The sequence below is a fragment of the Halichoeres trimaculatus genome, unplaced genomic scaffold (genome assembly GCF_033239565.1).
Source record: "Halichoeres trimaculatus isolate MK-OKI-2021-1 unplaced genomic scaffold, fHalTri1.1 fHalTri1_scaffold_1, whole genome shotgun sequence".
In the NCBI taxonomy this organism is placed as follows: domain Eukaryota; kingdom Metazoa; phylum Chordata; class Actinopteri; order Labriformes; family Labridae; genus Halichoeres; species Halichoeres trimaculatus.
Window position 1 is genome coordinate 27,824,612 of NW_027437179.1, and position 19,016 is coordinate 27,843,627.

Sequence of the window (19,016 nt, forward strand, 5' to 3'; positions counted from 1 at the left end):
TTATCTTCTTTTTGTTAAGACTTCTTTTTGCAGAGATTAGGCAGTGTTTGTTAATTTAAAGTTACTTGGCAAAAAATTTGGATAAGTGAGATCTAGGGCCTACAGAAGGGTGGGAGACTCATGTAGTGCACCATGGGTAATGTATTTCAGGTTCTTTTTTGAATCACAAAGAAAAACGTAATAAATTTGGGAGGTCAAAAAAAATGTGCCAAAAAAGTCTCAAAATGTCAATTCAGGAAGTTTGGAAGTCTCAAAGTTATGGTAGTTAGACATCAGAATAATGTGTCCTTACTAGGTATTCTATTTTAGTGACCTGAAGCATGTATCTTTCTTTTTTCATTTAAAAGATAGAGTCAGCAGACTTAAAGAAATTGAATGGGGAGTTTGAATAAAATCCTTGTAAAGCCATGATCCTGTCCTTACCCTATGGCAGTTTTTATCCATCAGGCATCTCCTGCTGAATCCAGAACATTACATAAACATAGTATTGTATCTTTTATTTTAAAAAAAACTCTCATTGCTGCAGTAATCACACTGTCTGCACAACATAACATAGAAAGCAGCGTAGTTATCTTTAATTGGAAAGAGAATAAGAACAGAATTGCGTCTCAGAGTCCTGCTGCTTGCATGAACTTAAAATCTAATTCTGTTTTACCAAAGAGCATCAAGAATAGTTATGCTTTCCTTACTTAATGTTACAGTGGATAAAGATAGACACCAAATGTCTCCCAGCTCTGCAAATTTGGACTGTTTACATTGTGCTATGTTCCAGCCCATGAATCATTTTCCCACAGCTTGAGTCCTTACCTCAGTAGTCGTTGGCTGACCTCCTGTGCAGATGGGCCAAGCTGAAGCACAGAGCTGATCTTTATTCACACTGGTGCAGTAACAACAGAGCCAGTGCAGTTAGTTTGGACAGTTGTTTCAAACAGCTGGTGGTCAGACACCGGTCAGACGCTGAATGCGTGACGACTGTCTTTCTCCCCACAGAACGATGACGGCGGACACTGCTGTCTGGTCAACAAGTGGAGCACGTTCCTGAAGGCAAGACTCATCTGCTCCGTGCCGGGGGCCGACGGCATCGAGACGCACTTTGATGAACTAAGTGAGTCTGAATTATTATGGCCTTCTTATACATTTCTCCTTGAATCATTTACTCTTTCAGGACACGTGTTGTGTTTTCTTTCATCTCTGGATGCCACCCAGGTGTTTATTTTATCCACCACCTGTTGCTTAATAAGTCTCCAGTTTGTGTTTGCAATCAAGGCTTACTTCAAAGCCAATATCTTAAATACTTCTTGCCATTTTTACAGATCAAATATCCAAACTCCGAAAACATTTAACACATCTGCTCAGAGTTGGTGGGAAGTATGTAATGAATACGGCCGTGACCTGACAGAAAAAAATGGCAGCTGGAAAGTGAGAATTGTTAGAGGAATATGGAGCTAAGATCCACAAAATGGTCTGCAGATGGTGAGCTTGTTGACAGATTCAGTACCAACAACTTTCTCATCTTATAGGGCTCCCTCCACATTCTGCCCTCCATTTGCTTTGTATGCTTTCACCATGATGTCACGGTGTTAAGACTTAAAAAATGATCATCCTCTCAGTTTCTGCTGCAGCTCACTCCCTGTACATGGGAGGCACATATGCAGCATGTGTCTGCTTATGCACAGCAATACTGGGAAGAATCCCACAGAGCTGCAGCTTTAGATTAAGGTATCACTGACTCATACATGTTAAGCCTGACACGCCTGTTCCTTTGAACATCAACATGGCTCCTGTAGGTGCTGTAAAATCTGTAAAGGTAACATCCTGACTGAAAGACTGTGATCGCTCGACTTTGAAGCAACACGAACAGAGAATTTGAAGCAGAGATAGAAAAGCGAATACACACACGCACACAGAGTAATCAAAGTAATGAGCAGCTGGGATCAGTCCGACCCCTGTGGATCATCCCGGCCTGTCCGTCATTCACATGACTGACAGGATTAAGGAGGGATTTGTAGTATCCTTGAAATTCTAATGACGGCTGGTATGAGCAGCAAATCTTTCACTACTTTCTGCTGTTTCTTTGCTGGATTTTAAAAGAAATGTATTCTGTTGTTGTGCATGAGTTTGAGGTTTTTTCTCTTAAAAGAAAGTGTCTGCATTTAATTTTGATTAACAACAAACCTTGAGCTACCTCTGTCTTTCCCCAGAGACCAGCTGACAAGACAGACCCTGGTTAATCTCATACTGAAAGGAGTGCTTGATCAAATATCACGTCTTCTGCACTGTAGATATTCTCAGATAAAGTAAATCAATCCTTAAAAAAAGGTTAGCTTTTATATTTACCTCTGTATGATACATCTTTTAGAGGCACAAAATACATTTCATTCCACTTAGGCAGGATTTTGAGATAACTGTATTACAGGCACTTTTGTGGCTTTTTTTTAAAAAAATAACATGCCCTTGTGGCCTGCAGTAAAGGGCAAATAAAAAAATGGTTTTTGATTTAAAATTTGAGAAAATAGATACAGTAGTTTATGAAGCAAATGCTACCCCAAAGGCTTTTTTGTTAAGGCAATCAAACATTTAATTCTTCGAATCACGATTAATTGCTGAAATTCAATCATTAACTTTGATTGTATTAACGTGTGTAACCAGGTTTAAAATTGTGTTATTTTACATGCCATTTTTTTTAAGTCTGTATTAACATGTTAAGCATTTCCATACATTTTTACTTGAGAATCAAAAGGATGTACATTATGATCTTGGCTTAACAACTTGATTTATTATTGAATTAAGTATGGCACCAGGAGTGCAGGTCGCAGCCCATGAGGTACAAATCCAGCCTGTGGCCTGTTCCTTGCTTGTCGTTCCCCACTCTCACCTTCTTTCCTACTCCATCCACAGTCCTATCCTCTCTGACTAAGGGCATGAAAAAGCCCCCGGCCAGAAATTAGATGAATAGATAAATGTGGCACCGCTTCACGTTTACAAGTCTGTAACAAAGCAATGATTGCCATTGACTCAATTTGATTTCAACAACGGTCAGTGGTAAATGAGGCTTGCCCAAGTTCATTCAGGACACAGAGGCCATATGCCCTGCTGAGATCAGCTGACAGGCTGATGTTTGAACCATTGTTTCCAACCCCGCTCAATCAACCACAGCTCTTTCTAACTATAAGGCAGTGCATTTAAACACATCTCAACTCTCACTGATTCCTGCTACACTTATGCTACTCACACAGCACTGATAATGGTTTAACTTTGCCTTCTTCCTGTAGTGCACTCCCGTGGAAGGCATAAGTAGGCTGCTTGGCTGACCCAGGGAGCATTTTAAAGAGCATAAAGACCCATAACGTACACTATAGCTGTAATTCCACATGGCAAAAAATGGTTGAACTCTCAGACGAGAGTGTCCCTGACTGAATTGTGACTGAATTAACACAATCCAAAATAGAGCACTGCCAGGCTTTGTGATGCAGTTTGATAAACTGTATACTTAGGTCCTGGTGGAAGCTCAGACTTAAAGTACTGATGCCGGTTTCGTTTTGACTCAAAAGTGCATTTTCTTTCAACTTCTCAAGTGTGCTTTCTTTTTTTTTCTTAAAATTAAATGTGTTCAAAAGGTGGTGCATTTTTATCGTTATATTACAGTGTGCGAAAAGAGACATAAAAGCATACAGTGAAAAAAAAAAGAATGAGTCCATATTTGACCATAATCACATGAGGTTTAACGCATTAACACTTTAAGTCTTAGTATTTATGAAAGTTGCACTTGAATCCACCACATATGTTGCAGCAGCATTAACAGTTGAAATTTCTCTACATGTTTTGTCTTTTTTATTAATACACTGTTAAATAATTGACTTGGGAGCTGCAGCAGCCACATCATGAGCCACATGTATTCCTTACTCCTGCTGTGATGAGACTTTAAAAGATGCAAATGCGTGTTATGCATTAGGAGCACTCTGTCAGTGACAGGAGAGCGCTCCTCTCTTCAGCGTTGCTGTACTTTTAGCGGTCTACCCACTACAGCAGGTCAGCTGCAGACGAACACTCACAGTGAGGTCATTTCGAGTCCTGAGGTGCAGCGAACATCCCACAGCTCTGTGGTCGTCCTGCCCACAACCACAGACGGTCTGCTCAAAATGTATTCTGTCTCCAGTCCTGCTGGTCCCTGATGGAGTCCAGCAGAGGCTTCAGAGTGGTTGTACGAGGACTCTGGGGGGAGAGAGTGAAGTACATTCAGATGGTGAGGCAGTCAGCATTAATGGGAGGAAGAGCATTCAGTGCTGGAGAGATAGAAAGAGGGAGGAAGTATATAAAGGCATGCAGGCACAACTGAGATGAAAATGTCTGCCAGATAAAAATGAGAATGGATGTGTGGGCAATAAAGTTTTATTGCCTTCTCTGAAATGTAATTGTGGAGTGAAACATTATTTTTTCATTGAGTTAGTTTATGTCCCTATTGTCCACAAACCCCCAAACAGCTTAACTGTACACAGACAAAGCTCCTTTTTGTTTGATGTTTGGTTATTACTGTGGTTATTTAGTCGCTCATACATTAAAGTAGTTATCAAGAAGCTAATACCTACAGAAATTTAACAGCTCTTCCTCCACAAAGTGACAATTTACTTCTTCCTCCTCTTTTGACTTTTCAAAAACACTATTTATTCCCTCTCCATGTCTTTCACCCATGCTTGCAGTGAACTGAGATGTGATGCTCCGAGGGCCTCAAACACCCTCTGATCTGTCACATCAAAAAACAAAAGTTTCAGTGACGCAACCCGTTCCAGCTCTCTCCTGATTTATTTCTCTTTCACTGTGCTCGGTATGTAGCCAGCAGGCCTGTCAAACTGGCGTCAGATGGGTTATGAGTTTCTACTTTGTTTGCCAAAAGTTAATTCTTGCTTTCGTGTGCAGCCATTACCTGTCATTTTCATACCTTGGCATGTAAGGAGATTTTTTTTTCCTGTAGTGATTTGGAACGGGTGATCAAAGCAGGGTTTGCTGATTTTGCAGCTTTGCAGAGTCAGAAATGTTTGCGTACACGCTGTGAGGATTTAAGCTCCCTCCCTTGTGTTTAATACAGGGCATGCTTTAACACCAGAGGGCACAAGCATCAAATCCTGTTATTACATTTTACCCTCAATTCCAAACACATAATTGTGGTTAACGTTAAGTTCTTTACTTGCTGCCTCTCGTGTTATCCTGGGTGAGATGTGCGAGATAGATATGAGACTCTTTATTTTCTACGCCAGATAACTGTCTGCTCCTACCGCGTGAAAATAATGATCTCAGGTTAAATATTGATGCATTTTAGAGACTTCTGGTGACAGGGTAATTTTTGTCTGTAGGCTGTTATCAACTTTTCACTAGTTTACATTGACGCACTTCATGAAGTGGATCTGTGTCTTCACCAGCAGCTTTACTGTCATTCTTCTCAACATCTCAACTTTAAATTTGTCTGTTTTCTTTAGTGCTGTTTTTACTTGCACTTATCTCTCATTAAGCCATGTGAGAGGATTCGCTGGGTTCGCAACTGTCATTGGGTGCATATGGCTCTTATCAAAGCTGTGTTTCAGCAGAGATCTCTGTTTCACTCATATTTCCCACTGAGACTTAGGAACTGTAGCCTCAGAATTGGGAGAGCTTGGATTAAGGATATTATTGAACCTCCAGTGTCCACTATTCTCTAGAAGCTCTCTCTGAATTCCCCAGTCCAGAGTCAGAAGTCTCTATGTTTCACAGTTCCAGATGTTATTGGTTGAAATCAGGTGGAAACTGGGAGCTAATAAAACCTCAGGCTGATAAAATGGACAGGAAACAGACACTAATAGTTACTTTATTTACTGTGTTTTCCTAGATTGCTCATCATGATGATAATTTTAGCCTAAAAAGACACTGCTGGTGTACAGATCAGGATTTTATATATAAAAAGAAATTTTCATGTCCTTTTTGGGGGGCTTTTATGCCCTTATTCAGGAAACAGGAAGAGAGTGGTGAGTGACACTTGGAAAAGACGTCACAGGATGGGATTGAGCCCAAGTGCTAATTTTCTGTACATGGAGCACGGGACCTTAGGCTCAACAGCACCCCAAACAAAGTATTAGTGAAGCCTGTTAAATGCATTTGTATCTCTCCCCTACTACTCAAGTTCCATTTTTCTGCTTTTTTAATGTTTTGTGTTTCTCAGTGTTTTTCTATCCACAACATTTGTACTGAGAGAGTGCAGTTTAAACCGGAGTCAAATTCCTTGTATTCTTGGCGGAATACTTGGCGAATAAAGCTGATTCTGATTCTGATTCTGATGGGCTTGAAAACAAATGGATCCACTTCTCTGGGACTCCTTGCCACATATTTCAAGGGCCTATGAAACTCCTTTAACTCCACGGATTGTTTTATTTAAATAGTCCTAAAGGCGCAGAGAGAACAAAAACATCTTATATTGAGAAAATGCCTAAAATATTAACACTTTTTTGCTGCTTTAAGTTAACAGTTTCTTTTCAGTTCATCTTATATAGTCATACTTAATAGGGATGTTCAGATCAGATCACGTGATCGGAAAATCGGGCCCGAAACAAATGGGAAAATAACATCTTACTATTTCCTACTGTTGTGTGGTGGTACAGAGTCAGACCATTTCAACCCCACACAGAAACAACACAGGGCATGACATCACAAGAGTGACGCTATTATTTGAATGCCGTAAAGTAGAGCGAAACATGGCAGGAGCTTTAAGCTGGGAGCGGGTTGTATTTGAATAGAAATATCAGATCTGGACTCGGATACTCAAAGTCAAACGACTCAGACTGGGAGGCAAAAGGACATCCCTAATACTTAGAACAATAGAAAGGAGTGTTTTAGCAGGTACTTTTGCACTTTCACTCAAGAAAAAATAAGAATGCATTTCTGTCGACAAAAGTGTTTTAATTGATTTCAGGGCATTTTCACCACTGCTTCCTGTCATTTATGGCTGTGACTTATTTTCATAACTTCTGTCTTTATCTATCAGGGGATGTGTATATCCAGCCAACTCAAGATACCAAGAACCCTGTCATCTATGGAGTCTTCTCAGTTTCAGGGTGAGTGATTGACAGCCTCCCTCACTCTCTGACTGTCATGCAGTTTAGAGGGAAGGTGTATTTTGGGTTCCTCCTGCAGCCTTTTATTTCATTTCCTTTCAGCCCGTAGGTGTCAGCTCTCTCTCTCAGATATTGAAATGCTGTGTTAGCCTGTCAGATCCAGGCAACAAAGAGAAAACAAGGCTGTGAATTTGGAGCCTGGAGGGAGTCTCACTCCTCTGGGAGGCTGACTGAGCCTATAGCTCTTCATAGGTCAGGTTTGATAGCAAGCTGTCATTCAACACACAGTCTTAAAATTCAGGCAGATGTGAAAATTGAGACTCTTGACTGCACACGAGTAGGGAGAGGTTCGCAGATAGTCATAATAAACATATCTTGATTAATGTATTTGAGAAACAAACACTGTTATTGTTTCCATCCTCTCACATTCAAGCTCAGCTGATAAAAACACATGCTGTGCTGATTATAGAGGCCCATGACAGGAGTTACAAACATAGTACACCCACTACCCGAGCTCGGGTGATTCTCTGCAGAATGTGGGTGTTTGTGTGTCAGTGTGTCAGACAGCTTGACTCGGTTTGAGAGTGTGTGTTTGTGCGTCATTATACTTCAAATCGTTTCTGTTAAAGGCCGGCTGAGTACGTGGGAAGGAGCGAGCAGAGATGCACAGAACAAACCGTAGTTATTATCTCAGGGAGTGGGTTAAACTGCTGTCTCTGTGAGTTCATCCTTTTTTCTCCTGCCCTCCTCCAGATCTGTGTTTAAAGGTTCGGCAGTGTGCGTTTACTCCATGGCCGACATCCGCATGGTGTTTAACGGCCCTTTCGCCCACAAGGAGGGGCCTAACTACCAGTGGGTGGCTTACACTGGGAAGATCCCTTATCCACGACCTGGCACTGTGAGTTATAAACAATAAAAAGCAATTCTATCATAATCACATCCCAGCCCATCCTTTCAACAAGAGACTGTTTTATAGTATAATTGCAGGTTTGAGAGCTGGATCTCTTTTCTTTTTCTGTCAATAGTGTCCTGGAGGCACTTTCACCCCCAACATGAAATCCACAAAGGATTATCCAGACGAGGTTATCAACTTCATGAGAAACCACCCCACCATGTACAATGCTGTTTATCCAGTGCACAAGCGCCCCCTGGTGGTCAGAACCAATGTGGATTATGAGTTCACTACGATTGCTGTGGATCAGGTGGCAGCTGCTGATGGAAACTACGAGGTGCTTTTCCTGGGAACAGGTCAGTCATTTTTCACTCATCTAAAAAATTTACAAGTTCTATCATGTTGATCGTTTCAGCCAGAGTGTGTCTGCTGGGAATTGTTGAAGCAGTTTTGTGACTGACCTCTAGACTTACACTCTTGTGTTTTACAGATCGTGGCTCAGTCCAGAAAGTGATTGTTCTGCCTAGAGACGACCTGCAGACAGAGGAGCTGGTCCTAGAGGAGGTGGAGGTCTTCAAGGTGTGATTTCCCTCTTTTTTCATTCTGTCTCTTTTTCCCCTAATTTCTGTATAATTTGTCTTCTGAGATCAGATCTTTAAAGCCTGTGCTCTTTGTATCACTGCAGGTTCCCACACCGATCACCACCATGAAGATTTCATCAAAACGGGTATGATGCAGACCAGATATTACAATAATATGATACAATACGTCAGTATTTTTAAAATACAAAACAAAATCTCACTTTTCCTCAGTTTAGTCAGGGCCACTCTCTTGGAATTAATTATTTGTATGCAACAAGTTTTATTCAGTGGTAATTATCTGTTCTTGGAGGCCCCTGCCTTTCCACATGCTTACTTGGAATGCCAGTGCCTGAGGTGGGGGGAGCACACTTCCCCTCATTTACTTGTGTATAAGGGTGATTCTTCAGTTAAGGGAGTTTTTCTGTCCACAGGGTAGATTTCCAAGACGAAAATATTTTGTTTTACAAAAAAAAGAAAATAGTAAGGGTTAGGTTGAAGAAGTTATGAAAAAAAAGTAACCATGTCTTGATGATATTTTAATACTTTTTCTCCGTGTTGGAAATTCAAACATGCAAGATTTTTACTGTTTTGAGCTTGTCACCTGTGTAACAGTAATGAGGTATGACAATAATAAAATTTACTTTTTGCAGAAAATATTGGTTAAGTTTTTGACTTGCTAAGCTAAAAGGTTAGCTAGCATTCAATGAACACAAAATATATGTAAATAAAGTGAAATTTCTCACTAATTAGTTAGAATATTCAAAAAGTAGCTTGTTTGGTAATGACACCTTATAAACATATTCTCACATCAGGGTGTATAAAAGATCAAATTACCCACATATGTGGACATCAAATATCAGGCTTCTTCCTCATGTCTTGTATGTTCCTCTGGAGCATCTAATTAGCGTTCAACAATGTCAGTAATTTTTGGTAAAAACTTTATTAGACTGTAAAATGTTGAGTGTGATGGTAATGATGGAGGTATAAGGGACAACAATATCTAACTATAAGGGGGGATGTTAAAATATCTGGATTGAGGACAAGCTGAAAACTTGCACATTTAAATTTAAATATCATCATTGAGACACAGTTATTTTTTTTCATGGCTTCTTCGACCTAACTCTTACAAATACGATCATTATTTTTTGTTTAAAAAAAGACAAAAAACATTTTGGTCTTGGAAATCTCACCTCGGGACAGAAAAGCCCCCTCAATCAAATTACCCTTACATGAAAATCAAAGGCAGGCAGGGCAGCAGTAAAGTCCCCCAGATCAGGCATCAGCAACAATAGATATGATACTGGTAAAATCAGAAATAGATTACATGCAACCATACAACAGAAACAGCTTGGACAAATCACTCCCAATATAGAAAGCAAATAGTTTACTCCTGGATACTGTGACTGTAATGAATCTGTTGTTTCAAAGAAATCTCAACAACTTCACTCTCAACACAGAGGACGGGTCCTATCTTTGGAAAACTGATGTTTGTATCCTGTTATTATATTTTTTGATCTTTACCTTTGTTTATTATTTTTTCAACAGCAACAGCTCTACGTGGGTTCAGTCTTGGGGGTGACTCACCTGGCTCTGCATCGCTGTGATGTGTACGGAGAAGCCTGCGCTGACTGCTGCCTGGCCAGAGATCCATACTGTGCCTGGGATGGAAAATCTTGCTCCAGATACTCCAACTCTCAGAAGAGGTGAGGATTATAAAAGTAGCTCTGCCTTGGTGTGTAAAACCTTTCAGATATGTTAAATTTAAGCTTTTTACTTTTGACCGTTGATCTGACCCCTCTAGACGGAGCCGTCGGCAGGATGTGAAGTATGGCAACCCGATCCGCCAGTGCAGGGGTTATAACTCTAACTGTGAGTATGAAGCTAACTTTGTAATACTACCACAGTTGGTAGACATATGCCAATTTCTTTTTATAGATGTGTATGTAACACATAATTTATTATTTCACAGCTAATAAGAATACTGTGGAGTCAGTTCAGTATGGCGTGGAGGGCAGCACTACATTCCTGGAGTGTCAGGCTCGGTCTCCTCACATGTCTCTGAAGTGGCACCTGCAGAAGGAAAACAGTGACAGGAGGAAAGAGGTGGGCAAATCTTTGCACACAAAAAAGAGTCACATTTTCTGATTTCTCTAGCCATATAAGCTGTCTTTAGAGTTACTTTATAGTTAAGGAATCAGACAAATTAATGAATTAAATACTGCCCCTTCAGATACGCTCAGAGGGCCGCATCCTGAAAACAGAACAAGGTCTTCTGATCCGCTCCCTGCAGTCTTCTGACAGCGGTATCTACCAGTGCACATCCACAGAGAAAAACTTCAAACACACCCTAGTCAAACTGCAGCTCGTGGTCCTCTCCAGTCGCACAGTCAACAACGTGTTGGTGGAAACAGGCAGTCCAGCTCTCCCTCCGCTGCAGTCCAGCGCCTGGACACCAAGCGTAGGCCAGTATAAAGACCTGCTGACCATCCTGAGCCAGCCAGAGATGGGTCTGATCAACCAGTACTGCCAGGACTACTGGCAGCTCGGAGAGGGCGGTCTTGTGGACAGCAAAGCCAAAAGCCTGAAGGAGCTGAAGGAGCAGAAGAAACCTCGCAACCGCCGGCATCATGATGAGCAAACGACTCCAGCTGAGACATGAGGAGCTGGTTCTTCACCTTGTCATACTCAAACACCACCAGTCTACCTTTTCACGCCTCCTCCTGAACACTACATCCCTCCATTTAGGGAAAAGACTCCAGTTAAAAAAAAACAAACAAAACTATCACAATGGACGACTGCAACCAAAAGCAACAGCATCATACAGGAAAAAATACACAATATTTATTGTAGGTTGTAAAAAGTAATTCTTTGTACCTATCTAGAAAACATGTTTTTGTGAATAGGTAAATCTGTGCAAATATTGTTGTTATTATAAAATTATTGTTAGTGTTCTTGTTTATTACGATGTGTTGTTATGTTGAGAATATCTTTATGTTTGGTGTTTTTGAGAAAAAGCAACAACAACCCGGGACGCTGGGAATAACCACACATGGACAAGGACAGGAACTGTTGAAGGCGCCATGTTGGATCACGTGACAGTGTTCACTGTCAGAGCTGGAAGTGGAGTCTCCTGTTAAACTCTCAAACTTCCCTTAACTTCTTCACCAGAACTCTTCACTATACAGCAGACTCTATTTTGTATTTTAACTGCGAGAAGAAAGCAGCTGATGGAGGGATTACTGCATTTCTTGAGACATGAGGATAAAAGAAATGCCCGCTGACTTCAGCTGTGACAATGTGTCACAATTACACGGTCATGTGTTGATAAAAGTTACCTGTGTGTCAGGTAAAATGTGTCTCCTTTACATTGTGGTCCAGCCTGGATTCAAGTGACAATGGTACATCACATAAATTCTTCCAAATCTGTTGCTGCCAAGTGTTTGTTTGTTTCTATGTGAATATCACATCTCAATGTTGTATCCTAAACAAACGTGATCTTCGTGATAAGCTGTTTTTTTTTTCTTTGTTTTTGTTTTGTTTTGTTTTCGGGGAAAGGGTCTTTTAACGCCATACAAGCTGAAAATACAACATTGCCTTCTCTTTTCTTTTCATAGAAAAGAAATTCCAGCAGGCAGCTATATGTGAGTTTGTGACAGTTTGTGATTCAAAACAGGAACAAGCACCTTCTGTTGCCAAATTAGTCATCTTACTAGACAGTAAATACTTCATCGGTATCTATGGTGTTTGCAGTGTGTTCATTTCAGGTGAGCAGTTTGTATCCTCCGAGCAGGGTGGTCCACCTTGGAGCATGATTTGCAACCCCAAATAACAAACCCCTCAGAAGTAGGACTTAACTTCAAACCATCTACATTTAATATGCTGCAGGTGTTGTGTTACTCTAAGCCTGTTCACAGTAATGTAACAACTGTATAGTGCAAAAATGTTAGCAGTGAATAGGATTTATAAGTGTAGGACTAAACATGTTAGACTACACCCTTCAAAAAGTCTGGACATCTTCTCGGCTCAACCTTCTTTTGTTGTCATTTGTTTTATCTCTCACTGTGTCCAAGGTTTGCATTCCTGCCAAGTTTTACGCTCAATATTGATTTCACTAAAGTGAAAAATAATCATGCAATAAGTCTACAGCTCTGTCAGAGTGCAGCGAAGTGCTGATTTACAGCACTTGGGAATAGACCACTTTGATTGGTTGATTGGTGCTGGTAAACAACTTTTCTGTCAGTCCCATGCAGTGCCATCTTGCAAATCATATGTGCCACAGACTCCATATCAAAATACTTCCATATGGTAAAATATTTAAAAAAAACTGTCACAAGCTGATCACCAAACCTGAAGAGCAACACCGTGTACTAAAACCTTCAGAGGGTGACTTTTCATTGTGCATGGCATGTACAGTGTACGTATATGTTATTTGTCTGAAACGCTATGTTGCTGTGGATGTCAGTGAATGTCTTTCTTGTTGCGGGAATACAGAAAAACTGCCAGTGCAAGAAAGAGGTGCTCAATCCCAAGACATGCTGTGGGAAAAAGTACAAATAGGTCGGATTGTGATTTTAAAATCTCTGTCTTTCTCACTCTGTATGTCTCTTTCTCTCTTCTCAACAGATTTGCATATTGTTTCAAACATATGTGCATCTATTTTATTTTGTCTGTTTGGCAGACTTTGCTCTGGTTCATTGAGGTAAAGTAATGTATGATATAATGCACAGTCAATGTTATTGTTATGACTTGTAAAAAATTACTATCTTTTCTTCCTCATCAATGTTGCTGACTAATAAATTAAAGTTCTATATTTTATAATAACAGAGGTTTTGTTTGTTGTTGGTAAACACCCAGAGTGAAACCTCTATTGTGTATCACTTACTGCCAGGCACTAATTTAGAAAAATGTACAACACAGACAAAGAGAAACATAATTAACATGCATGCATACCTTGTTGAAAGTGAGTAGATTAGGATCCTCAGCCTGCCTCAGATTGAGGTCAATGAGATCAGTCAGTGAGACCACAAAGCTCTTTAAGCACTTCACAGCTCACCCTGCAGTCTGCTCCGTCATAGTAATAATGTTCCATCACTCATTAAGCACCAACAGGAAGTAAGGGGTCTGCTGATTTATTTCTATGACCATAGTTGCTGTTGCTGCTTCTATCATCTCTGTCTTTCTGTAAACTTTCTACACCAGCACACACCAGGTAAAACGCTTTTTTTTGGTCCAGATGTGAGCTGAGGCTCGCTTTTGTGACTAAATTTTATTGACTTACACATTCAGCGACAACTTACTCAGCTTGGTTTGTTTCTTTTAAGAACAGCATACAGAGATAAGCACTTGAGCCGCTGTCCATCTTCCGCTGAGCGCAGCAAAGTCCCCCAAAGGTGAGAGCACGCCCTCACTCAAGTAGGTCTGCCACTCCTCACATTTTCCCCTCCTGTCCTCAAACGTGCCTGTCCTTGTGCTTCATTGGCCAGCCTCAGTCAGGTGGGAAGGGGATGCCCCAAATCCTCCCCCAGGACAGGAAAATACTCAAACATTGTCCAGTGTTTGCTGCAGGCAGGCACATCAGTTGACTACATCATCCAAAAAGTAGGTCCAACTGGTTGGGGCCTACTTCCAATTTTTCCCCATACACTTTTTTGTTTTTCCAGGAAAAGAGGATGGGAGCTGGAGCGAGTGCTGAGGAGAAACGCTCCAGAGAGCTGGAGAAGAAGCTGAAGGAGGATGCTGACAAGGATGCAAGAACTGTCAAGCTGCTGCTGCTAGGTACAGACAGATAAGTTGGCTGCAATTACAGAAAATGTTTAAAGGCTCCTTAAAACCCAAATCTGGGGCTAGAAGTCTACTAAGAAAAGCTCATGCGTTGATGAAGTTTGGTTTTAAAATTTGCACCTTCATTCTGATGATCAGCACAAACCAACCTGTAGGCTCATGTGTCATGTGGCCTGATGAGCATATTTGATTGATTTTGGGGGCATGGTGTACTACTTTTTATCAACTGTGATTAAATGAGCTACATGTTGTAGTCAGGTAAGGGCTAAATAACCTGTGTCATTGAATTTTTAAAACCTAGTGATAATCACTCATCCCAATCCCTTCTTAATCCTGAAACAACAGGTACTCTAACACAAAGGGATTAGCCTTGAAGGACACGGTCTACTGCTCAATCCAGACATTCAAACAGTTTCAGACCAAATAAGCACTGTTTAATGCAGTATACAAGAAATTTAAGTCTTTTTTTATGTGGCAGGTTCATTGGTTGAAATCTGAAGGTTGACTCGTTTTGTAACATCTGTGTATTTTATATAGTAATGTTGGAGCTCTCTGGGACTGGGTTTTGGACAAAAACGGACCAATGGATTTGGATTTCCAGGACTGTAGCATTTGTACATGATTAAAATCAACAGCATGTTTAACCCTATAATGTCAAAGCTATTATATTTAATACATGAGCTTGAAAGACCGGTATCTCATCAACATGACAAGTAGTTTCCTTAAAAAAAAAAAAAAAAAAAAGGTATCCTAACCCAATGATGATTATCAGTCCTCTACAGGCAGCTGAAGTTGTGTTTCGGCATTTTCAAAATGGCTGCTCTCATGAAATTCCACACACTTTTTTTCAGGAAAGTCATTGATGCTGTGATAAGACAAACATTGATTAACATCAATTTTTTTTTACTTTTTATTTTTCAATTAAGTATTTTTTGCATTCAAACAATGCATATTCAGTGAACACTTAACAAAAAGAAAGTTGTCAAAACAGCTAAAGGTAATACAAAAAATAATTCATGAACAAAATGATAAAGCCAAAATTGTTGTTTTGTTTTGTGTTTTTTGAATGGTCAGGCTTTACAGGGTTCAAATGTATTCATCAATCAATTTATTCCACTTTTTCTGAAACTTATACAGAACTTCATCACCACAAAATATTTACATAAAGAAACAATCACGAAGACATCAGGTTGGAATGAACTGGCACTTCGCAATGATTTCTAACATACAGAAACATTAAGCAGAACCTGACTCAAAGTTAATCAACCCCGTGCCTAAACAAACAAACTAACAAAAAACACAATATAACCAGAATTATATTTTCACACTTTTTTTCTAATTTTTATGCAAATTACCACTTTAATTTTTTTCTTCTTCCACAGGAGCTGGAGAATCGGGCAAGAGCACAATTGTCAAACAGATGAAGTAAGATATTTGATTTGACATACATGTAATATCTGACTGTATTACATATTAAAACTCCTTTTTTTTTCTAAATCAGAATTATCCACAAAGATGGTTACTCACTTGAAGAATGCTTGGAGTTCATCACCATTATCTACAGCAACACCCTGCAGTCCATCATGGCCATCGTAAAGGCCATGAATACGCTAAACATTAACTACGGGCACTCTGATCAACAGGTAAGAACAGCTGAGAGATTCATATGTGTATGTGTGTAAATTGGTCAGGTTTCTTGGGGACTTTAGGGACTAGATAACTTGTCTGTCAACTCTCAACTGCAGGATGATGCCAGGAAACTGATGCACCTTGCTGACACCATTGAGGAGGGCACCATGCCTAAAGAGATGTCAGACATCATTTTGCGCCTGTGGAAGGACTCCGGCATACAGGCGTGCTTCGACAGGGCCTCAGAGTACCAGCTCAACGACTCTGCTGGATAGTAAGAAGCTAAAACAACATCAGTGTTTCTCATCAAGAAAACATAACTTGACTTCTTCTGAATTGTATTTGCTTTCAAGTTACCTGAACGACTTGGAGCGACTGATCCAGCCAGGCTACGTTCCCACTGAGCAGGATGTGCTGCGATCAAGAGTAAAGACCACAGGCATCATCGAGACCCAGTTTTCCTTCAAAGATCTGCACTTTAGGTGAGTCAATACAGAAGTTTTCCAGAGGATTGAACAATAACTAATCATTAGAGCTCCTGCTGCAGACAGATAGCATGCATGTGTTTCCCTGCAGGATGTTTGATGTAGGAGGCCAGAGGTCTGAGAGGAAGAAGTGGATCCATTGTTTTGAAGGTGTGACCTGTATCATCTTTATTGCTGCTTTGAGCGCATACGACATGGTGCTGGTGGAGGATGACGAAGTGGTACAAAACCATAATATTTCCACACTTGACACTCCATACCCCATCTTTTATGGACAATCAATGGTTAATGTGTTTGAGAAAATCTACATTGGAATCTCAGTAGTAAATACAGTTTTTTCTTTTTTTTTGTTCAGAACCGAATGCATGAAAGTTTACATCTGTTCAACAGTATCTGCAACCACCGCTACTTTGCCACAACCTCCATTGTACTCTTCCTCAACAAGAAAGATGTGTTCATTGAGAAGATCAAGAAAGCACATCTCAGCATGTGCTTCCCAGAGTACGATGGTGAGGTCATCACAACTTTCAAACTTTACCACTTTCAAAGCAGGGGTTTGTTAAAAGTAGGGTCTGTTAGAATTTTCTTACTTATTTGTAAACACAACAATCAGACTAGGCTCATCCTCCTTGGATCAGTGCCAGCGGCAGCCCACACCCACTGCCTCCAATTGTGGCTAATAGTGGCCACTATCATAGCTGCTCTCATTAGCTTCCACTCGCTATCATCAACTCGCAGTCATTTGAGCACTGGGTGCTCTGTGTTTGGCTGATAAAACCACACTTACTCTCCACCAAGAAACTTCTCGATATGATTGAAGCATCAACATACAGGCTGAGGAGGGGAATGGAGCAGACACAGACACTGACACACATGTATACCATATAGTATACTACTAGAGGCTCCTTTGGGCCTTCAGTGGAGGCCCACAGGAGACAACTGAGCAGGATTGTTCCTGTAAAAGTTGACATTTTATTTTTTAGGAAAATCCTGCAGAACCTACCCTTTAAATTCAGTTGGATTTATTAGCAAAAATGCAACAAACTATTCCAGTGTTGTACGATTTTGTTGATGCATACCCTAAATAACTTCTTTGTTAGCTTATTTGGAGCACATTATCCTCAAGATAGTCTGCCAGATACACTGAGTTTTTTAGTTTTAGTTTTAGTTTTTTTTTGTTTGTTTGGTTGATTTTTTTTTTTAGCAAAACAAATGAAGCACTAGCTCTCGAAAGGGCTTTTAACTTTCATTTTTGCAAGTTCTGGAGTAACCAGATTTACAGCAAATGCATAGCCAAGGATTAAGGCTAGATTAGAAAATCAGAAAAATAAAGATTTTGTGACCAAGTTGAATTAAACAAATTAAAGGCTTCAATGACATACATTTAAACTATAGACAAAAACTTTGGATGGAAAGTTGACAAATGAAAATAAAAACTAATCAAATGTTTGTATTTATTTATCTATGTATCTTTTCTATAAGGCCCCAACACTTATGAGGATGCTGGTAACTACATCAAACTGCAGTTTCTGGACCTAAACATGCGTCGAGACATCAAAGAAATCTACTCTCACATGACCTGTGCCACTGACACAGAGAACGTTAAGTTTGTGTTTGATGCTGTCACCGACATTATCATCAAAGAAAATCTGAAAGACTGCGGTCTCTTTTAAGGGCAGGGCTAAAGGACACACTTTATCAAGGTGGGTGACGATTAGTGTAGTATCACACATTTCATTTCATTTGACCAGGTGATAATCAAAATGTCTTTTTTTTAAATTCCAGGGTGACCCTTACTTTGAAACTGAGGAATGATGGTAAAAAAAATGTTTCCCTCAGACATCCTCAAACCAGTGAATGTGAAAAGAAAGAAGCAGTTTGTTGTGTTCAAAACTAAGCTGAAGCTTACAACCAAGATGAGGGGGCAACTATATGGTCAGAAAATCCTGAATTAAAAGGAGTTGAATCTTAGTCAAGTAACTTTTGCCTCAACAATTTTGGAAAGTCTGTAGTCAAGGCACCAAAAGCTTCTGTCAGCACAGTGTGATTCTGTCTCACATGCACGATAGTGAATTAAAGTAAAGCTGTGCTTACAAATTTGTCACCTTACAAAACAAGATAAATGAAACTCTTCAGAGGCAGCCCAACCTGTGATAGAGATGTCTTTAAAGTTGTTGATAAAAATTGCTTTTCAAAGCAGGATACAGTTGCAATTTCTAGTGATATGAAATAACTTTTTGCTATAACCGAATAGAGCCAGTGTATATAAATCAAGTTTTCTCTTGGTCAGATTTTGAAGTGGGATGCTTCGGTGTTGATCTTAAGCCCGCCCCTCTGGGTGTTAGATGTGATATATTATGACTTAACTGTCTTAAAGTTAAACAAAAAGCAGGAATAATTGCCAACTATCCTATGGAGTAACCAATAAATGTAACCGTAATGCTTTTGTAGAAAACTGGGTAGTTTTCCATTTTTCACAAATAAAGAAAAACTGACAGCAAAGTCTTGTTCGCCATCTGTTATTTAATGATTTTCCACATATTCCAAATTCATTTTTTTAAAGTTGTGAAAA

The 19,016-nt window shown here is 40.0% G+C and overlaps 2 protein-coding genes across 2 annotated transcripts in view; both read left to right on the forward strand.

The window, feature by feature from the left end:
* The window catches only part of sema3fa (sema domain, immunoglobulin domain (Ig), short basic domain, secreted, (semaphorin) 3Fa), a 63,936-nt gene extending 50,566 nt beyond the window's left edge, over nt 1-13,370 (forward strand). The window contains exons 10-19 of the mRNA XM_074669531.1: nt 991-1,105; nt 7,007-7,076; nt 7,830-7,974; nt 8,102-8,324; nt 8,459-8,547; nt 8,654-8,695; nt 10,095-10,252; nt 10,351-10,418; nt 10,519-10,652; nt 10,780-13,370. Coding sequence (XP_074525632.1) covers nt 991-1,105; nt 7,007-7,076; nt 7,830-7,974; nt 8,102-8,324; nt 8,459-8,547; nt 8,654-8,695; nt 10,095-10,252; nt 10,351-10,418; nt 10,519-10,652; nt 10,780-11,208 — 1,473 coding nt within the window. The 3' untranslated portion in view covers nt 11,209-13,370. The remainder of the gene's footprint in view (nt 1-990; nt 1,106-7,006; nt 7,077-7,829; nt 7,975-8,101; nt 8,325-8,458; nt 8,548-8,653; nt 8,696-10,094; nt 10,253-10,350; nt 10,419-10,518; nt 10,653-10,779) is intronic.
* Nucleotides 13,371-14,137: 767 nt separating this feature from the next.
* Nucleotides 14,138-18,831, forward strand: gnat1 (guanine nucleotide binding protein (G protein), alpha transducing activity polypeptide 1). Its single transcript, XM_074672099.1, has 9 exons — nt 14,138-14,324; nt 15,713-15,755; nt 15,832-15,973; nt 16,076-16,233; nt 16,313-16,441; nt 16,536-16,665; nt 16,800-16,953; nt 17,927-18,147; nt 18,230-18,831. Exons 1-8 carry the CDS (start codon nt 14,219-14,221, stop codon nt 18,115-18,117), a joined length of 1,053 nt encoding a protein of 350 aa, XP_074528200.1. The 5' UTR covers nt 14,138-14,218; the 3' UTR covers nt 18,118-18,147; nt 18,230-18,831.
* The last annotated feature ends 185 nt before the right edge of the window (nt 18,832-19,016 follow it).

Coding starts and splice junctions, on each gene's coding strand:
- gnat1 (XM_074672099.1), top strand. CDS start 14,219: ATGGGAGCTGGAGCGAGTGCTGAGGAGAAACGCTCCAGAGAGCTGGAG. Junction 14,325..15,712: donor TGTCAAGCTGCTGCTGCTAG/GTACAGACAGAT, acceptor CTTCTTCCACAG/GAGCTGGAGAATCGGGCAAG. Junction 15,756..15,831: donor ACAATTGTCAAACAGATGAA/GTAAGATATTTG, acceptor TTTCTAAATCAG/AATTATCCACAAAGATGGTT.